This window comes from Euleptes europaea, chromosome 15, assembly GCF_029931775.1.
Source record: "Euleptes europaea isolate rEulEur1 chromosome 15, rEulEur1.hap1, whole genome shotgun sequence".
Taxonomy (NCBI): domain Eukaryota; kingdom Metazoa; phylum Chordata; class Lepidosauria; order Squamata; family Sphaerodactylidae; genus Euleptes; species Euleptes europaea.
In genome coordinates, this window is record NC_079326.1 from 28568686 (window position 1) to 28589521 (window position 20836).

The window sequence follows — 20836 nt, forward strand, 5'->3', positions numbered from 1 at the left end:
GGAATGCCTACATATCATAGAGAATGCTTCGTCAAATGTAGTGGGACCTCGTTTAAGTAGAGATGATATTAGGTCACCATAAACAAGCGAGTCCAGCCTATGAATAGGGGCTAAACTACATACCAATGGTGACAGGGATTGGATCATAGATGCTTTTAATGTGTCATTTAAAGCATCTGCTAACAGGCGAGTGAAAGCAGCTGAGATGACAAGGAATTAGGTTCTTTATTGTTCTCCCCCTCTTGTTTGGTGCCCCAGTAGGGAGGGAAAAGGCAAGCATGATAAAAGTACCGGTCTTTTTTCCCCTGGGGAGCTAGAAGCAGCCTTGAGGAGGGGACTGGAATGATCAGGGAAGTAGTGAGAGACGAAAGCATTAACCATTCCTGTAACCTCACTGCACACTCTGACTCACACAGCTTTTTGAATAAATTATTTATTAGGGGATACAACTATAGATCCCCTGAAGGCACATGTAGGCTAGTCTCACTGAACTTTGCATGACTTTCTGCTGATTTTGTTAATTGAAAATTTTGTTCAGATTCCTTAATACTGATATTGTACATGTTCAAATTAATCCATTTAGTAATTATTTCCATAGGCAATACATTTCCAGCTGTAACTTCCCCTCCCCACACACTCCCATGCAATTAAGATTAAATTCTTGTGGACTGTATTCCTCACCACAACATTCTCCCACCTGAATTTCAGACACATAGAGGCAGTATCCCTGGGATGAAAACAAATGCTTTAAACCACTAAGCACTTGGTATAGTAAGGAAAGCCAGTGTGGTACAGTGGTTACAGCATCAGACCAGGATCTGGGAGGCCCAGGTTCAAATCCCTTCTCTGCCATTTAAGTTTACTGGGAGAACTTGGCCTAGTCACACACTAATTCTAACCTACCTCACAGGATTGTTGTTATGAAGATAAATTGGAGGATGGGGGGAAAATGTTGTGAGCAGCTTTGGGTCCCCACAGCACAAAGGTAAAGGTAGTCCCCTGTGCAAGCACTGGGTAATTCCTGACCTACTGGCTGACGTAAGATCCCATCATTGGACCTAGTCAGTTCAGATTCCAATATTAAGAGGTAATTTCTTTTGGATTAGTTACCCCTTTCAAGTCAGATTTCTTTTAGAATGTGATCCCAAGATACACACTGTTCAACAGTTACAGCCTACTCTCTAGCGATGCCTATCATTTGCTCTCTTCAGCAGGGCTGCTGTAAGGTCTCCCACTTGCTGATGGAGCTGGACTAGTGGTGCAAATCCTCCTGACACTATGAAACTGCTCATATCTTAATACAGTAAAGGTGTTTTGCTTTACAGGGCATCAAACTAAAACTTAAATTAATCAACTACAAATTAACTAGAGCGCAAATTTTAAGCAACGGAAATCGCAATTTACAGACTTGGGACGCCTGCAGTCTGATCCCATGGTCCCCAAACCCATTGACATTTTGCTGTAGGACCATTCATAATGAATGTTCTGAATTTTGTAAACCAAAAGCCTTTCATTGGTTACTATCGGTGCTATTCTAGCATAGGGGCTTGCTTCTTACTGCCCAGACCCTTCGCAGGTTTAAACTTGAATTACAATAATGGGAGGGGGGGAGATTCTGAGTGGGGGGGGGGGAATCCTGAACACAAACTGTTTCTTGCGGCACTTTTGCTACACCAAATGGGCAGTTGGAGAATAAGATGCACAACAAATGGGACAAGTTGAATTTTATCTTGGTAACAGGCTGCATAGCAACAGCAGAACACAAAGGGCTACCAGGAGGCAACATAGTTAATTGTTACTGGGTCAAAGGATTTCTTTTTTCATCTTTTAGTATATGAAACAGTGCACAGAATAATTGCCTAGTAAAGGCAACACCAACCATGTGGAACACCTACCTAAGTAGGGGGGGGCAGGTTACACAGCACAGCAGAATCCCATTTAAATCTGGCCTTCGAAATTCAGTGGCTTTGCTCCTGGCTTATGGCCCAGGATGTTCCTATGGAACATTAGTTTAATTGAATCTGTATGTTGTTGAGTTGCTGTAACAGGCAAGACCGTTATCATCTTAACTATGGTTTTATTAATTTTGGCGATGAATCCCAGGTGCTACACAGCGATCCAAGATTGTAACAATTCATTTCTTAAGAGGGTCATAGTCTATTATCAAATAACAACCCTAGATTTCCACATTATCATTTGCACATGATGTCTGAAAAGATACTTGGATCTATGAAACCTATGTGGACAAAAAACAACATATGAGGGAGAAATTAAGCAAAATTGACCCCTCATTCCTCCTCCAATCAGAGCTCCACTTTCAGAGGAGAGGCAATTGGAGCAATATTTCCGTTCCTCCCTTCAGATACCCCCCCCCATATGGCTTTTGGTCCAAGCGCCTCTTTTGACTCCAGGCAATCTCTTTCCAGAACCGAAAAAGGACTTCTGGGAAGAAAACAAAAAACGAGGGAAATCCATGCCTGCCAGCAGAAAGACACAGTCTTGTGATTTGGGAGCATTCCTCCTTGCACATAAGCTCAGGACACATTAAGCAAAAAAAGTAGGGCCACAGGGGCTCATGGCAAGCTTTAACGACCCCCAACCCCATAGAAGCTTAAAGAAATATGGCACATGCTGGTTGCTAAAAACATAATTTTGCTCTATCAGTGAAGCACCAACCACCAAGAGGAATCAAGTTCATGATCTTGGACCAAGAAAACCCTAACAAGCAGCAAGTTGAGGAAGCCAGCTCCCCATCTCCCACTTGTAAAAGTAGAAATACTGAAGGAGATTCTCCACTATATTGGATTGTGGTGCCTGTCTAAATTTTCTACTCATTGCTATTTGACCTGCACCTGAAGGTATTTTTTAATTCAGTTTATAAACAAGTTTCATCATTACAGCAGTTTCAAGTTTGAGCTTCAGACATTTTTGTGCAGTGTAAGCCAAAGCACCATAGTTTAATCTTATTTGTGTAATTTTTATAGGTAAGATGAATGTAAACACAAGGTGGTCGACATGCCCTCCCCATTACAAAGGAAGTTCAACAGCTCCAGTAATGACCAAAGAGCAAGCGGAGGTCAACTTTAGCCATGCTGGGTGACCAAAACCCCTATGGTCAGAGTTACCAGGCTGTTGTTTTGCAGGACTGCTAATGGACTTTCTGGGAGGCATCTATTGGCAACTCAGGTACTATCAGAGTTCTTATTCCTTAAAAAAAATGCTGATTTGGTTGGGAGAGATCAAGGCTTCACAACCAGCAGTAAGATCAAGCAGTAATGTTCAGAACAGATTAACATTTTGAATATAAGGCAACCCTATCTAAATCCACAAGATACAGCGGATTCAGTCAACGCAAATAAGCAACTGGCAACACAGACTTCAGAGGAAGAATGAATCACAGGAACATTTTGGTATCAAGCCATATAAGGTTGGTCAGTTATACAATCTTTTATTTCCTACTCTTAACTGGGTCACAAGGTGTCCTTAGGTTGTATTAGCTTCTATGAGTAATGGCTGTGAACAATACTCTATATTCTATTCTCCCCCCCCCCTCTTCAATTTCTTATTGACTGGTCTCCCATAACAATCCCCCCCTTTTTAAAATGAATAGCAGTTGAGAGTTGGCATAGTGTAGCCATCAGAGGTCTGCACGAGCAGCAGAGAAGCCCATGTTCAAGTCCCCATTATGCCACGAAACAGCGGGACCTCGGCCCAAGTCAATCTCTCTCAGCTTCACCTACCTCACACAGCTGCCGCAAGGATAAAATGGAGGAGGGGGCCTGAGCTGCCTAAAGGAAGGGTGGGATGAAAATGTAAATATGAAAACGATGCAGTGGAAATCAATGTGCAGAATTAAAAGGTCTTCCTTCCCAGCATTCATAATGCATCCTCAGTGTGCAAAGTTAGGTATGTATCGCAGCAATACATTGGCTTAAAGGCAAAGTGTTTAGAAAATAAACCTAGAAACTGAACGGTAGTGCATTTAAATCCAGCCTTTATCAGTCCACTCTGAGCACAGCAAAGTGAGCAGAAGGATTTCCCGTTCCTCTAGCGTGGCACAGTGGTTGAGAGCGATGGTTTGGAGCGGTAGAATATGATCTGGAGAACTGGGTTTGATTCCCCACTCCTCCACGTGAGCGGCAGAGGCTAATGTGGTGAACCGGGTTGGTTTCCCCACTCCTACACATGAAGCCAGCTGGGTGACCTTGGGCTAGTCACACTCTCTCAGCCTCACCTACCTCACAGGATCTCTGTTGTGGTGAGAGGAAGGGAAGGGGATTGTAAGCTGGCTTGATTCCCCCTTAAGTGGCAGAGAAAGTCGGCATATAAAAACCAACTCTTCTTCTTCTATCTCCCGAACAGGAGGTGTCAGTGATTTGAACCCAACCAAGATATTCTGCACAAGGCGCAATGCACACAGCCCCAGTTTGTTTGGATGGCTCCACGCCCAACTTGAAATGCTGCAGTTATACTGCTCAAGCACAAGATGGCAGCAAGGGCAGAAGTACCAAAGCCACGTGGGGTCAGGGGAAACTCAAAGGCTGGAAGTCCACAGACACATTGCCAACGCTTTTGTGGGGGGAAGGGGGGAGACGACACCACGAAGAGGCGCAGATGGAGAGCTTTTAACACCCTTAGAAGCATGAAAATATCCACGGCTTACCCATATATTAAAACAAAAAAGACTCGACTGAAATTTTTGTTAAATAAGGTTTATTCACACAAGTCTGTGCAAACATGTTGTAGGCAAGGGCTGGATGGATTTTTTTGTATGATCAAATCCCAAACTGTTAATACTCTACGTCGCCTATGGATAGCAGCTTGTGTAAAAACAGCCAAGCCAGTCTGTTGTAGAAAAGAATTTACTTTGCAGTTTGCACTTCAACAAACCAACCACGACAGGAGTTTCTATAGCGCAGAGAAAGTCCTTAGAAGGCATTCCTGCACTCTGCAGTATTCTTCTTTCCCTCCACCAATTAGCTCAAAAGCAAAATAACTTAATCCAGTTTCATGCACATTTGCCCCTAACAGGAATTAAGGCTATTCCAGGGGAAAGTCTTTTACACACTACATTTATTGTTACGGAAACCTGCCTATGCTTAACATTGTGACACACTGCTCTTGAGAACTGAACGATGCAGATAAGAAGAAAAAAGTATTCAGCAGGAAGACCACAGAAATAACATGACATAGCCACCCCTTAATTGGCAGCCTTTTGTTAGGTAATTCCAGAAGCCAACAAAACATGAAAAAGCTGACAAATGAGAAGTCAACACACAAAAAGCACACAGGGGTGTTTATAACACTGGGAGGAGGGTTCCTAGAAAGACTTCATAAGTATTGAGGCCTTTGACAACTCAAAAGTTGTTTATAAAAAGGTTCACTCTTAAAATATCTGATTCAGGGATTCAGAGACTGAACATTCTCATGGGCAACGTTCGAGTGGAAAGGAGGAAGGATTAATTTTTGTACAATTTAAGGTAGCAAATTATCTGGAAACAAAAAGCACGCCCTGCTTTAGACAGCCATGAAACATAATACACTACTATTACAAACTGGCAGGAATTTCTATTTAAACAGTTAATTTATAAGAAAAAATTACTGCTTATTTTTGATATAAAAATAGGTATAAGCCTGTAGCACATTCTTAACTCCATTCAAATCAATGACTTAATTCTCACTGATATCAATGGAATCAGGGCCCCAACTATGGAAATCTTTTGTGAGTTCCTTTGGCAGCATAACTATGATCATGCCTTAGCAATAAATAATGATGTAGTCTAGAAACGGGAAGAGGGATAGAGATGACCCATCAACACCAAAACACTAAATACACAGTCTCAACATCAAAATTTCTACATATTTACAACCTGCAGAAATGCATTGTAAGATTACAACTAGCAATAATGCCAAATGCAGCTGCATATAAAATTTCAGTGATTTTTAGAGAATGAATATACATATGTATTTGTATATAAAGTCTCAGATAAGTGTATACACACACACACTATTTATATATATTATATATATATTTATATATATATAAAGATCAAAATACAATGGGAAAAGGTTGTTTCAACTCAACATCAGTCAGATATTGGGCACCACTTAATGTAGTATCAAAGATTGTGAATCAATAAAAACTCTGATTACCTCTTGTATTGACAAACATGAAACTATACACTTTGACAAAAAATCCTCAATTTGTTTATAAAATGTTCGAGCTGACAGAAAAGAGACAAACCTTGCTTTTAATTTCCTAAAGAGCACCCCTCAAAATGAATCCTTTTAAATGAAGAAATTATTCATGTATCTATTCAGCCATTCTAGATCATCACCGGACAGAAAAAGGAAAGGTAGTACCACAAAGAAAGAAAGTCTTCAGCATCTTTTTTTCCTGGATTGGGTATAGATAGCTCACAGGCTGATTTTCAGAACTTTTTTTTAAGAGACACAGACACGTGTTGGTCCAATACGTAGCTTCATCTGACTATGCCCACACTTCTGAACAGTCTTAGCACCAGTATAGGTAGTCAAAGCCATTGAACAGGCAGTTTTGATTTGAACACGAATTTTACCTCACTGAAAAGAGAACACGTATTCGTAGGACAACATATACTGCAGGACTCAGACACGGTGTACAAAGACCATTAGATCTCTACACATTTGATCATTGTCCTTAGCTCTCCACTGTTCACCGCCCCCCATCCAGAGTACAGATCAGCTACATGTAAGTGTGAAATGCATGTGTGAAGACAGTGTTACAAAACTCAACAAGCAAACAGAACAGCCAGAGATAAAAGAACGCAAACTCTTTCCTTTGACTGTTTTCTGTTAGGAAAGGAAGCCAAGCACCTGAACACTTCAACTGTTCACACTACGAGGGTGGTCACCTAAATCCCTGTCCAACTCCGTGTTTATTTGATACTTAAGGCCAAAAAGACCTCTGCTTGTGGGCCTCTGCTATGATTAACCCATGATGCAGGCATGTCTCTGCAACAAGAACTGCTCTTTCAGTGTGGTCAAGGGAAGCTGAGAGAGAGAGAAGAGTGCAGAAGGTTGTTTCATTAGGGCAGCCTGCCCTTGGAAATCAAAGCACACTGCAACAAATAAAAATATAAAGCACTCCCCAAGACCCTCTCTTCCCTTACACTGGGCATAAAGGGGACTCCACAGAATAAACAGTGCTCATTTTCTGAGAAATGAAAAATGAGCAATTCAAGATGGCAAAAGCCAGAAAGGCTATTAACTTCCTCTGTCAGTCAATATTTCCTCGTCCCAAGTTCACAATGGCTTTATTGTACAATCATAAAAAAGCAATCTGTTAAGATGATCTAGCAGAGGGTGCAAAATAGGAAAAGCAAATTACCTAAATAAATTGAGTTTCAGGACAGCATTCCAAATTTAAACGTTCCATAAAAACAACAGCATTAATAGTCTGGAAAGAATGAATGGGAAGAGCTGCATATATAAACTTGCTTTCCGCTATCCCCTCTTATGAAAGAGAAAGTTGCTTTTATGGTGGTTTCATTGTAAAACAGAGAAAAGGGGAGATAGCCAAGGTTTAAAGGCCATTTTTGAAAGAAAAAAAACACATCATCAGCTCACCTTGTTTAAACAGCTATGCAGGGGGGAAAACGTTAAAACTTGAATTTAAGTTTTGCTTTGAAATTGCTTGGTTGTCTTTTCCCTTGAGCAGAAATATCCATTTAGATCAATGAAGAGCGATTTAAATGACAACCGTCAGCAACCTCAGAGACCGTTTTTGGGAACAGACTCTGCATTTTCACAGAAGAGGCTGTTGATGGTAATTTGTCTGTTGCTGTGGAAGAGAATGAACTGGAACTGCTGGATAGCACGTTCCTTGAGGCAAACTAGAAGGAATGTTCTGGTAGGCTAGCATATCCATAGGCAGGCTCATTGGTTGGGTATAAGGGACTGTTCTAGGCGGTGGAAGGCAAGAATTCTGGTAAGCAGGGCTGGACTCTAGACCAGTGCTGAAACACAAACAAAAACTATTAGCAAACACTCAAAGAGATGCCAACCCAGAAAGTTTCATTTTTGACTACTAGAAAAATGAAATAAATCATCAAAGTGTTGACGTATTAAATTCTCGGATTCCGTTTCCTGTCTGCAGAGTAGTACCCGGAATCCAAGCTCCTCCTCCTGCTTCTGTGCCCCCCCCCCCAATTGTACTGGGGAACAGCATGAAGGGATCGAAGGGGGGAACTGGTGAAAACTATACTACTTTTTCTGCTCCTCACTAAACACATTTCTGTTCTACAAGGAGGAATTCGAAAGAACAAGACATTTTATTAACATGATTTTGCTGAAGAAATTACCTTAGATAAGCTGTCTGAGCAGGCTGAGATGCTACTGATGAATTCATAGTTGGAGGCAAGGACCTCAGCTGTCCAATCTGATCAGTCCCGGGATTATAGCCTTGAGGAACACCGTGAACCAAATAGTTCCCACTGTGAGCATGGAGGGGATATGGCTATAATGGAAGAACAACACAAAATAAACTGTCTGAACTGCATGACTAATCATTACGATGAAGGTGCAGGGGAAGGGACTCAAATATACACCTAATAAATAACACAGCTATTTTGTAGGAAGCAGAAGCACTGCATTAAGTATGCCCAAAGTTTGTGGAGAATTTCCCTGGGCAGGCCCCAAAGAGTAATAGGAGAATATGTGTTCTTCCAAGGGTAAAGGGCAGGATTGCTTTCTTACCCTGAAAACAAAGTATTAACAAATTCCAGGCATTTGACCTGATATGATGGGTATTATAAAGCCCAGAATGAAAATTGCTACTAACAAGTAAGTGGCCTTCTACTTTCTGTATTAACTTATGAAGTAGAGAAGAGATAACTTTTCTTTCTTGCCTGTTAGAGCATAGACTCTACCACAATATGCTGCTGACCAGTTTTAGATCTTAGGAAGCAGGGCACATTTACTGAGGAGCAGTCTTACAGATAAACCAACCATAGGCTTGATTTGAACACATGCCTACAGAGCCTTAGCCATGGATGCTGTTCTAAATATCAGGGTTCAGCTTGGAACCTGTGAATAACAAGAACGTCTATGCAGAAATAAGTGTCCTGCAGCATCCTGTAGATTAATTTATTGTGCACTAAAACTTGCAGCCTGACATGGCTTTCTGAAGGCATGCTTAGGAGCACCATTTGATTCAATTTAATCAGAGTTTAAGTACAGACATACAAACTCAAAACGGGGATACACTGCATGATCCCTTAAACACTGGCTTGGATATTATGGGACATGTATGCATGCAGCTCTTTTCCATTCTCCCCCATATCTCACCTTTCTGCCCAATCAGAGCAATCAAAGTGGCTAACAATTAAAAGCAGAACATTATAATAACAGATTATAAAAACAGTTAAAAACAAAAGGAGAATACCTATATAAAAACACAGAGCCAGCAATTAACACATAAGGCAGGGGTCAACCACCAAATGAAACAGAAAACTCTCCACCCTATGATGAAAGACGATGGAACAGGGCAGATGAATATCTCTGAGAAGCAAGTTTCATAACTTCGGGGCCATGGCTGAGAAGGCCCTTTCTCAGATTCCCACCAACCTAACCTCAAAAAAGCAGGGGCAGCCAAAGCAGGACCACAGAGATGGACGTGGTGATTAAGTATGTTCATATGGGAGAAGGCAGTCCTTAAGGTTGAAGGTCTCACACGGACAGAAAGTAGATGGCTTGGAGGGTGGTGCAGTCAGGAAGGGGAATTAGGTGAAATCCTCCTCCTCTTCCATCAGCATATACATTCAGATCATATCACATTGTCCAATCCCCTTTTCGCCAAAAATGTTTGATTTCTGAAAAATCCTGGATACTGCTAGGAGAATTATTTCAAAAATACTGATCCAGCTTGCCTGAATTACACTTATTATTCAACACACACTTTGAAAGTGCTGCTTGCATTTTTGTAACGAATAAGCATGTGGGAGGAACCAATGAAGCCTCAACTCATGTGTGCAGTCAAGCACCCCTACCAGAAAATGGATTTTTCATCAGGATTCAATCGCATAAAGCAGAATTTAAAGAGTATTTTACAACCACAGTTATTACTCCTAAATCAGGAAGACTAAGGCAAAATCACACTGAAGGACAGGGGGTTTATACATGCACCCACTCTACCATGGCATTGTATTGTGCATTCAATTTGTGGGACACTTGCCAAAAAGACTGAGCATCTTGGCTCTGACAAGATTCCATCTTCATAGGATGCCAGTATACAAAGAACACCATCTTTGTTATGGGTGAATGGATCAATCACTTTCTATAGGGATACCATTCCTGTGCAGGTAAACCACATCAACACGGAAAAGATCGACGAAGTCTCGACACGAGTGCATCCCTACCAGAAAACTGATTTTTCATCAGGATTCAATTTTAGAAAGCAGAATTTAAGTAGTATTGTGCAACCACAGTTATTCATCCTAAACCAGGAAGCATTATCTTAAGTGCAAAGAATATTAGACCTCCAGATGTCTAATACTCATAATTTACTTTACACCCCCAAATATAATCTTTCATCATTGCTGAGAGTTCACAGCAAGGCATTATGGCTAAACACATCATCTTTGATGTGGCAGTTTCCATAGTAACTTCTTGCACTGATTATGTAAAACCCAATATAGGCAGTCACACTTGCCCTTTTTTTTGCTTAATTACTGCTTGCAAGTTATCTTCTCCCCCCCACCTTTTCTTGCTTAAATAAATGAGCATGAATGGTTGTATTTAGAAGGATCTCAAAGCCCAGATTTCGAAGTTATTCAATTTAGTGCACAAAGAGCTTGTTGCTTACAGGAATGATGGAGATAAAAACCAAAAGCAGTTTTGACTTCATTTGAAATTACAGCGTTTGTCCTTAGCATTTCTAACACATTTAGTCAGAATCTTGGATATAAATGTCAACAATCTACCCAAAAAATATATGCAAGAATATATCATTCTTCAGTGGCAAATGCTGATGTGTCACTAACTGTGATGCTGCAGTAATTGCCTTAGTAATTGTTCCAACAAGTCTTATGACGGGGCAGTTTAATGGATGAAGAGGATGCCACCATGTTTTGATATGCGCTGTTATAGCAGAAGCATATTTATTGGAAGAAATCTCTTGTTAAAGAGGGTTACACGCAAAATGTTCTCCAGCCTCTAATACTGACATGGTGGAGGTTAAGAGCTGCCTTCGTGGGAGACAGTGACAATAGTAATCAATGCTGCTTTGTTCCAAGCATATGTTGACATTTCACGCAGCGAGATTTCGGAATCCATATGGAAAGCTCAAGTTGTTTACAGCCCGGCTACGAAATCTGCTCTCAGTGATACTGAAATATCATTTGTAAGACGAGAACATTTGCTGGATAGCTCCTACATTTTTTAAAAGAACCCAGAAAAGAACCACTGACCTGCACTGGAACACCAGCTGTTGTGGGGGGATAGTGTGTGGACGAATGCATCTTTGAGTATGTGGAATACATAGGAGCTTCATTCATTAGTTTGTTGTACATTTCCAGGGCTTCTAGCACTTTAACATTTAGTTCTGACAGCTCTGAATGCTTCCTAATCCAAAAAGGAACATGTCAAGTGATTTTGGTCATCATATATTTGTCCATGCACTAAAATTCAACACACCTGTATCTTTGTCCAGTTCTTAAATTTCCTAAGATACTTGGCAATTCTACACACACAAAGCATCCAGAGAACACAAGGCTATGCAGGAAGACTTGCTTGACAAGTCTGCAGTATCTCTGGATCTTGACTCCTGGTTTACGACTTAGCAAGATGACCAGAGGCGGGGGGAAGGCATCTATCTAGTTCTTACTGACTATTAATTAAGGATGAGACTATTAAACCTGAAGAGCACTTTTATGCTTATAGTCAATATTCAACCAAATCCCAGACACACTCATACACACAAACTTGAAATACTGAAAGGGTGGAAATCCTATGGGCACTTATGCTGGTGGAGAGATTTTTGCCAATTTGCCACTCTGTAGACCACCACATTGGGCCACGTACTGTTGGGGAGGGGGGAGTTCCTGAATCCTCAGGACAACGTTTCAGGGGCCCAGGAGACTACAACAGGAGCATCCCATTTCATGAGCAGAATTCCACTCGCAAATCATAAGCGCCATCAAACAATGACTAGGTTCACAATATTCTACAAAAAGACTTATAAACCAGACTTATAAACAACTGTGTGTTCTGATCTCCTGTCCCCTCTTTTTTTTTGCTTGTACATATCTTAGCAAAACAAGGTTCTATTTCTTCATTTTATCTACTAATCAAGCAAGTCTGGACAAGTTGAAAGAGTGCAAGAGAAATATGAGAGTTTTGTGCTCCTCAATGTCATGAGATGAGGTACAAACAAAATATACACTACAGGTTAATTTTATTCACACAAAAACAAACAACTTTTACCTATCAATTTCTTCTAGTTTTTCATCTATCATGGGGCCCATCTGTTGACAGATATCTGAAAATGTAAAATTGTTAAAGGTTAAAAATATACAGATCAAACATGGGATTGGACCCGGAGATTGTTCCACATATAATTTCTCCACTGGAATAGCTGGATCCAATCCTACACTTATTTAAAATACTTTGATGTCACCTCTCTTGTCACTAATGGTTCCGTTTATAATGAAAGCAGCTTGGAGGCAACTGTAAGCAATGTAAACAGATAAAATACACAATATGCATTTTAAGAAGCTTAATGTACACCTTATAGCAGGCCTTGGCAAATTTCCTTTGGCTCTACAAGCCAGCCCAAAAATTTAGGAGCCATTTTTCAGTGTAGGGATTTTGTATATTAATGATTATGTTTTCAAATTCCATTTAATGGAATACTGGAAGGAGCATAAAAAACAACTGCTTAAGAAATGAATTCATCCACCGCCACAAATGGTGAGAGTTACGTTTACATATAAACAAGCAATGGTAAGAACTTCATGCATATTTATTATGTCACACAAAAGAATGCTCTGATGAAAATGATAAACAGACTTTAGTACTTCCTATGAAGTACTAAATTTCTGAGATATACTACAAAAGTAACAGCTGAAAATACTAGGGGTCAAAATGAAATTTATAGGCTTCATAGCAACCTGGCGCCTCAGACTTGCCAAGCCCTGCTGTATTGAGTAAAATTATTTTTCTTTACAAGTATACGTCCAAGCTATTATAACAAGTAGCACTTGTGGATGTACTTAACTGATAGAGGATATTAATGTAGGGCCAATGTTTTTTAATGTTGTCTTCCACTTAATAATCTCTTGTGTTCTTTGCTTTCTACCATAAAGCTGTTACACTGTGACTAAATTATCCTATTTCATAGGCTTTCAGTCAATGGAGCAAATGTTGTAAGTTGCACAGACACGGAGGCTATGTGGGGCATTTAAGATCAAGAAGGCCTACGCATCTGACTGCAATACAGAATTACACTTGCACTCCTGCCCGTTCCCCAGCTCAGAAGACTAAAAGCAAAACCACAATGAAGCACAGAAGGATCCGTATGTGCACATACTCAACAACGGCACTGCACTGCGCATGCAATTTGTGGCACACTTGCCAAAAAGACTGAGCATCTTAGTTCTAACAAGATTCCATATCCACAAGATGCCAGTTTATCATCACCCTTAATTGACTTTCTATATAAACACCACACGTGTCCATATAGATATGATCTCACCATATGAGATGAACATACTTTTTTTTCCACACAAGCAAATCAGAAATTGGCTGCTGTCTTCTCAGTACAGGTGTGCTGTCTCAGCATGTGCCAAAATACAGATGCACATTCACTGCATGAGACACTGCATACAAGTTACACCTACTTTAAGGATTAAAATACTTTTGACTTTTCAGTATTAAGGCAAGTATCTCACAATTACTCATCTTGCATTCCTTCAGACTGAAACTTTCTTCACTATAATGAGAATAATTCATTTTCCAGCAGTTTGGAATGTGGCTGTTAACACATTAAGCAGAAGCCAATACTACCTTCTAAATCCAGAAGATCAGGAGAATCAGGTTTAGGATCTGTTGGATTTATACTCTGAAGTATCTGCAACGCCTTATCCATCTTACCCTGAAAGATGGAGAAAAGTATTCACTAAAATGGCACTGGCATGCAAGTTCACAGAAGTCAATTTTTCATCTTGCATCTAATGGATAAAGTATTTCCAGGAAAGTGATATCCAAAAGCTTCATACCTCATCTATACAAACTGGTTCAGGCTCAGCTTTTGCAGTTTCCTCTGCAGTATTTTCAGGAGAAGAGGGTTTATCTACTGCTGCTGCTGCTGCTAAAGAGAATATGAGAGCATTAGTCTCTTTTTACACTAGCTTCTCCAGATGACCTGAAAATATATTTTTTTTCTATTAACCTTCAAAAACAGTTCATAACATGCAGCCTGCTAATATTCTCTAAGCACAGAAACCTGGGATTTAATCAAGGGGTCAGTATAAAGGCGAATTAAATGGCAACTAGCCCAAGTCCACCTGCAGCTCTTTTGGTTCTGCTCCCGCTCAGCAAAGAGGCCAGACTGTGCCATCAGCTCCTGGAGTCTGCCAACTGCACACCTGCACCTCCCTACTACTGTATCCTGGTGATGGATCTTTGCTATAAAGCAGGCTATAATATAGCCACACGTGTAAAATGAGTCTTAAAACTTCACTCTTCTGAACTGAAAGCATCATTTGACATACGAACCCAGTGGGTGTCCTGAGCGCAGAACTCAGATGATAAGATGGAAGTTATTTCATAGAACCATAAAGTTGGAAGGGACCACCAGGGTCATCTAGTCCAACCCCCTGCACAATGCAGGGAATTCCAAAGTACCCCCCACACCCCCGGTGACCCATACTCCATATCAAAGAGTCTGATTAGCAATTCTTGAATACTTCTGTGTGGCAATGCTGCAGTTTGTTTATTTACAGAATTTGTATCTGCCTTCACAAGAGCCACCAAGGCAGCTAACAATTTAAAACATAGGAAAAATCACATTTTAAAACCATTGATATCATCCTTCTCCAAAGCACACACTATTAAAGCAAATTAAAAACAAGAGTTAAAATATGTACCAAGACATAAAAACAGCAATTAAAATGCTGGTCAGGAAGGAGGAATAACTGAGGGAATGCCAAACGAAACAAAACAAAAAATCTTCACCTGCTGGTGGAAGATGGCAACAGAAGGGGACAGATGAAACTCCTTGGGGAGAGAATTCCAGAGCTATGGCAACATGACCACGAAGGCCCTCTCCCAGGTTGGCAACTGCCTAACCTCAGAACATGGGAGCACCCAAAGCAGGCCCTTCAAAATGACGACTATAGTAGTCAGGTGGGTTCATAAGGGAGTAGGCAGTCCTTCCAGTATGCAGGTCCCAAACCTTGAGTTGTGCCCGGAAACTAATTGGGAGCCAGCGTAGATGGGCCAGGACTGGAGTGATATGGTCCCTATGACTCCCTTGACCAGGATGAAGCTTTTGATCAGGCTCAAACACAGCATTCAAGAACCGCCTCTCCTCACAAACAGCATTTCAGCCCATCTTTACCTGCACTTTTAGAGGAAGTGAACCCCTCCAGAGCTCAGGCTCATCTTGCATCTTGAAGAAAGAAAAATGCAGAGCCACAGAGGTTGAAAGGCGTTTACCTAACAACTTGTGGCTACTACAAAATTATACAAAATAGTAGTAACAAAAGTACAAAGCAATTGCAAAACACATATTGCATATAATGAGCAAAAACAAATGTGTAGATACTATAACCCAAACCGCAACAGTGACAGGCCTGCTGGTTAGTATCCAGGTTCAAAATCTCTTCTTCAGACTGTAACTGTAGCTATCATCAGAAATGAAGCAATTCTCCTTTGTGAAATATAGGTAATAAAAGACAATGAAGCCATAAATGCAATAAACATGTGCAGTGTAGAAGGCTACAGGCTTTTGAAATGGGATACTAGCCAGCAGACCTGTCCCTGTTGCGGTTTTGTGTTACAGTATCTACACTTTTGTTTTTGCTCATTGCATGAAGACTGCAATTCAGTTCTCGCAATTTCTTTGTACTTTTGGCATTACTATTTTGTATGATTTTGTAGTAGCTACAAGTTGTTACATAAACGCCTTTCACCCTCTGTTGTTCTGCAATTTTTTTCTGTCTTCTACCAGAGGTTTCTCCCCCTTCTTTTTTTCCATCTTGAAGTAATACACCACTGACAGAATGAGAAGGTACTGCCCACAAAATGCTAGATCCTTCACACAGAACAACAGTGATTGGGCAATCAGAGCACAGTTAGGCATTGTTAGTCAGAGGATTTAGATCCCGTTTCCTTAGTGACTTTGAACAGATTGTTCAATTGCATGGTACTTCCCTCCATAACACTAAATTTTAACATTTAAACGTTTACAAACTGAATTTAATTCATGCTTACCCGACTCGAGCTCATCATTTAAGTTAGAGGTCACAAAATTAGACGGGAACAATCCTATTCCTCTTTGATTTTCTCCTTTCCACCAGTTGGCATCACTGAGCAGAAAAAAATTTTACAACACTGAATTGCAATCCTGTACAGCCCCCTCCCTTCAAACCCTTAGGACACAGGCCTGGACTTTTCTTTATTTACACGCAGCTACTAACATGAACACACTTTTATCCAACAAGAAATCTGTTAAGGGAAAGTCACAGAGTCACCCTTAACCATTCGCTATGCAAGACAACCAAAGTACTGTAGGAACAACCTGTCAAATCGCCCAGGATCTTCTAACAGTACAAAGCTGAAAGGACCACTGCCCCATAAAACTACTTATAAACTAAAACACCGAATCTGAATTTGACACAAGTCACTCTGTTTTTTCTTCTTTTCAAGTAGGAGAGAAACATGGCAATCTATGCAAAGTCTAAGACCACTAATTTCAATTATCTTAGATTGGATTAACTCTGCATAGGATTCTAAGACCTTAAATACTGCATATGTCCTCCAAGCTATCAAAGGTTGAAAGAACTATGAAACAGATTCAACTAAGCCATTTCAGATGCATTCTTTAACAACACACAAACCACCAAGTGTCCACAAGGAACTGCAGGAAGGAGGACAAATTTGGAAATCTATCCCAGATTCTATAATGTCTCAGGGGATTGGAGCAGGCTAACTTTCACTTCCCACCGCTATTTATTTCCCCCCTTAACAGACTCTCAACATTCTGTGCTCCTGAAACATTCAGTCCTCATTAGGCTTTTCGTGTTCCCTGTTCTTCTGGTTAATTTACAAAGCTGTATTTTTCCTGCATATTGAAGGAGTCCCCAGACTATGTAGAGATGCCAGCTTTGTCTGTGGTGGCCTGGTATCATTTGTTGTTTTCATGATTGGCATGAGAGCAAGCCACTTTACTATTAGATACAGTGATGCAGTCATTACTTAAAGCAATTATAATTAATTCTCTTAAAGCAATTATAATTCCAATGCCAACTTTTCAATTTGATTTTTGAATCTCCATCTACCTGATAAGGAAACAATACATTAAAGAACACTAGAAATAGCTGTAGGTAACTGTCTCTATTGCTTTAATAGTAACCAATGGTACAGAACTAATTAAAAAAAAAACAATGACTTGGATCCTAACTTCATTGCCTTCCACCAGAGGAAAAAGGGGAGGATATTTTTGCTGATACCCACAAGCTGTTCCCAGGGGACCAGTGGTCCTTGGGGAAGATGGGGGGGGGGGGGTACAACAGGATGCGTGCTTCCAAAGTTAGCATCTGGCAAGTGTTAAATAGGATCCAAGCCATTTTATCATCTGCTTTCAGCCTGCTCCTGCCCTTGGGTGGCATTTGCAACTTTATGATAACCTCACAAGCAACAACAACAACAACAGCAAAAAGCACACTCATGATACTGGCTAGACAATAGGTTTGGACCAATTTATACAACAGGATGTTTCAAAATCTTTGATGATGTTGCTCAATTTCACACCAGACTGCATGTCAGGCTTTTAAAAATACAGATCATCAAGACAATTTCTAGTAATATCAATTAACAAGAGTTCCCAGATTCAGAAGCTGGGCAGGTGTACTGTACAGTCAGTTTGTATTCTAGTTGCGAACATTTTCTTCGAACGAGCATTCACTTCAACGGAGCTGCTAGTCAGTCACTTCAGATCAGAACCTAGTGCTGTAGACTGTTGTTTGTTTGCAGCAGTGCAAGTAAAAGCCAGTCTCGTGCCTAGGAAGGTTGGGAGTACTGGCAGGCTTCTACGGGACCCCACACTTAAGGCTGAAACACTGTTTTAAAGACACCTGGTATCAAAAACATTTATTGGGGTCTACATGCATAAATGAGAAGCACTATAAATTCCAGCCAAGAATGCAAGCTATCCTGAATTGTAAGAGGAGATCCACAGGGAGGGGCCGTGGCTCAGTGGTAGAGCATCTGCTTGGCATGCAGAAGGTCCCAGGTTCAATCCCCAGCATCTCCAGTTAAAGGGACTAGGCAAGCAGGTGATGTGAAAGACCCGTCTGAGACCCTGGAGAGCCGCTGCTGGTCTGAGTAGACAATACTGACTTTGATGGACCAAAGGTCTGATTCAGTATAAGGCAGCTTCATGTGTTCAAGAATGTGATCCAAGAGTAATTTACAGAAGTTAAAATATGCTTTGGACATCATCAGCAGGTCAGGAGCTCACAGCACAACATACAGTCAATATTAAGACAGGCAGTGAGTGCAGACAGCAAGAAAAAACTTGAGTTCAATAGCTACTTCCCTTCCCCCATACAAACTCAGGTAGAAATAGAATATACCTGTCATCCAAAACCATAATAATGTCACCACTCTTAAAGGTGAGTTCATTGTCCTCGACAGCTTCGAAGTCATACAAAGCTCGCACCTTCCTTGAGATTTTCTGATTGTTCTGCTGAACTTCTACAGATGGGTATAAAGATTTTGTTTCCATTTGTTGCTGCTTTTGTTCTTGCAAAGATAATTCAATTGCTATGATTTGAAAAGAAACACACACACACAAACTTCTTTTGTACTGGTCCAAACGAAAGATGAAATGTGCTGACTGCAACTTTTATACTGTAAGATCATGTTGCTTCAAGTTTTTGAGCTTGTATAATAAACTTAGCTTCTGGGGCCACATATGCTCAAGATCCTTGGATGCTCTTACATATGAAGATCAGAGTACTATTAATCCAACATCAGCGTAAGAAAAGTAATAGAACGGGATCTCTGCTTCCCTTCTAAGGCAATGCATAGGAATAAGGTGATAGTTCCAAGATCTCAGAGTCCCAAATACTATACAGATGAGTGGTCAGGATGCAGACCTCCCAACAAGTCTAAGGTAAGGGCTTTACTGTATACATGACTTGGGAGTTGATCAGCAAGCACTGGAGTCAGTTTGGACATGGTTGTTCCACATGTCTCCCCTCCCTGTGCATTTTCACAGTTGTGGAGTCAGTTTATTTTCTTCTGAACATGCCTTCAATAATGAGGATTTTTAAGGGAGGGTGCTGTCACAGAAACATCCTCCTTTTAAAAAAAACAGCACTGAAGCATCAATATATAGCTCGAGATTCATAACAATAGGGTTAGATTTTCTGAAATCCTAGCTTTCATTTTTTTAAAAAGTCTCTAGTTCGTTTCCTTGTGGAGATATGAGGGGAAAGGCTTATTCCCCCACAAGGGAAGGAGCTAAAGACTTAAAAAAATGAAAACTGGGAGTTCAGAGAACCTCCTAACCCTATTATTACAACACTCCAATGATATATCGATATTTTACTGCCATTAAAAAGAAAAGTAATCACTAGTCTTCAGGATGGGAAGGTAGGAGTGGTTTGAGCACGACAGTCCAATGATCAAACAGTGAACTGGAGGTGGGTCAGAGTGGGCAGGACAAAGAAGACTGACAGAAATATCAGGCACAAGAAAAACACTGACCCAAAATTGACTTACAGAAAAAGATTGGGGTAAAAGTGGTCTCAAAAGAACTGGAATAAAACCCATGAGGAAAACAAAAACCTGATGTGAAAACTAAAGGCACAGAAATGTGTACAGAAATCAGGGGGTATGGGGCCGAAATCAGGGGGTATGGGGCCAGAACCAATCAGAAAACCCCATATGGAAAAGCCCTAAGTCAGTGAGGGGAGGCATTCAATCTGTACCCGTCTTAGTTGATTGGAGGGGAGGAAGATACTGGCTACATCTGTTGCAATGAGCAAACTGACCATTATGAAGTAGCCAGCAACAACGGACCAAAATTGGTTGCTGCCTACCATTCCAGTAGCTATGAGCAAGTACAAATTCACAGTTTTAGGTGCCGTTCTAAGAAAAGGGTTTTGAACTAAATAAACTGCCATCAAATTGTAGCCTGCAAGTGTAATGTGACCAAGGTCACTGTTTAAGATACTGCTCATACTGAATTTATTATACAATATTAAATGTACAAAAGAAGCTGCATGTAGGCTTTTGAAGGAGGATAACACTTTAATACTTCAAATAGGAACAGTCCAGCAGAGGTTAACATTGCCAAGCATGCAAAGGACCTATAGTTCCTAAAGCACCCTTAAACTGACCCTCAGAACTGATCTCTCTGACAACAGTTATTGGCTACTGAAATCTCAGGAAGTCATGCTAAAATATTAAGACTTCCTCATTTCAAAGGAATTAAAACATACAAGTTCATTATTCTTGGCATATAACAGGGATAAATAAAAAAAATCAAGATAGACTTACAGTGCGGGCATAAGAGTATCAAACAAGGAAGGAAGTCCTTATACATAAGTTAGAAGAGTTCCTAATT

General features: G+C 40.5%; 1 protein-coding gene across 1 annotated transcript in view; it reads right to left on the reverse strand.

Moving 5' to 3' along the window:
- Positions 1-7660: 7660 nt before the first annotated feature.
- Positions 7661-20836, reverse strand: part of STAM2 (signal transducing adaptor molecule 2) — a 30362-nt gene continuing 17186 nt past the window's right edge. The window contains exons 7-14 of the mRNA XM_056861262.1: positions 18837-19026; positions 16474-16568; positions 14256-14338; positions 14044-14131; positions 12463-12517; positions 11448-11601; positions 8343-8497; positions 7661-7997 (exon numbers count right to left, since the gene is read on the reverse strand). Coding sequence (XP_056717240.1) covers positions 7787-7997; positions 8343-8497; positions 11448-11601; positions 12463-12517; positions 14044-14131; positions 14256-14338; positions 16474-16568; positions 18837-19026 — 1031 coding nt within the window. The 3' untranslated portion in view covers positions 7661-7786. The remainder of the gene's footprint in view (positions 7998-8342; positions 8498-11447; positions 11602-12462; positions 12518-14043; positions 14132-14255; positions 14339-16473; positions 16569-18836; positions 19027-20836) is intronic.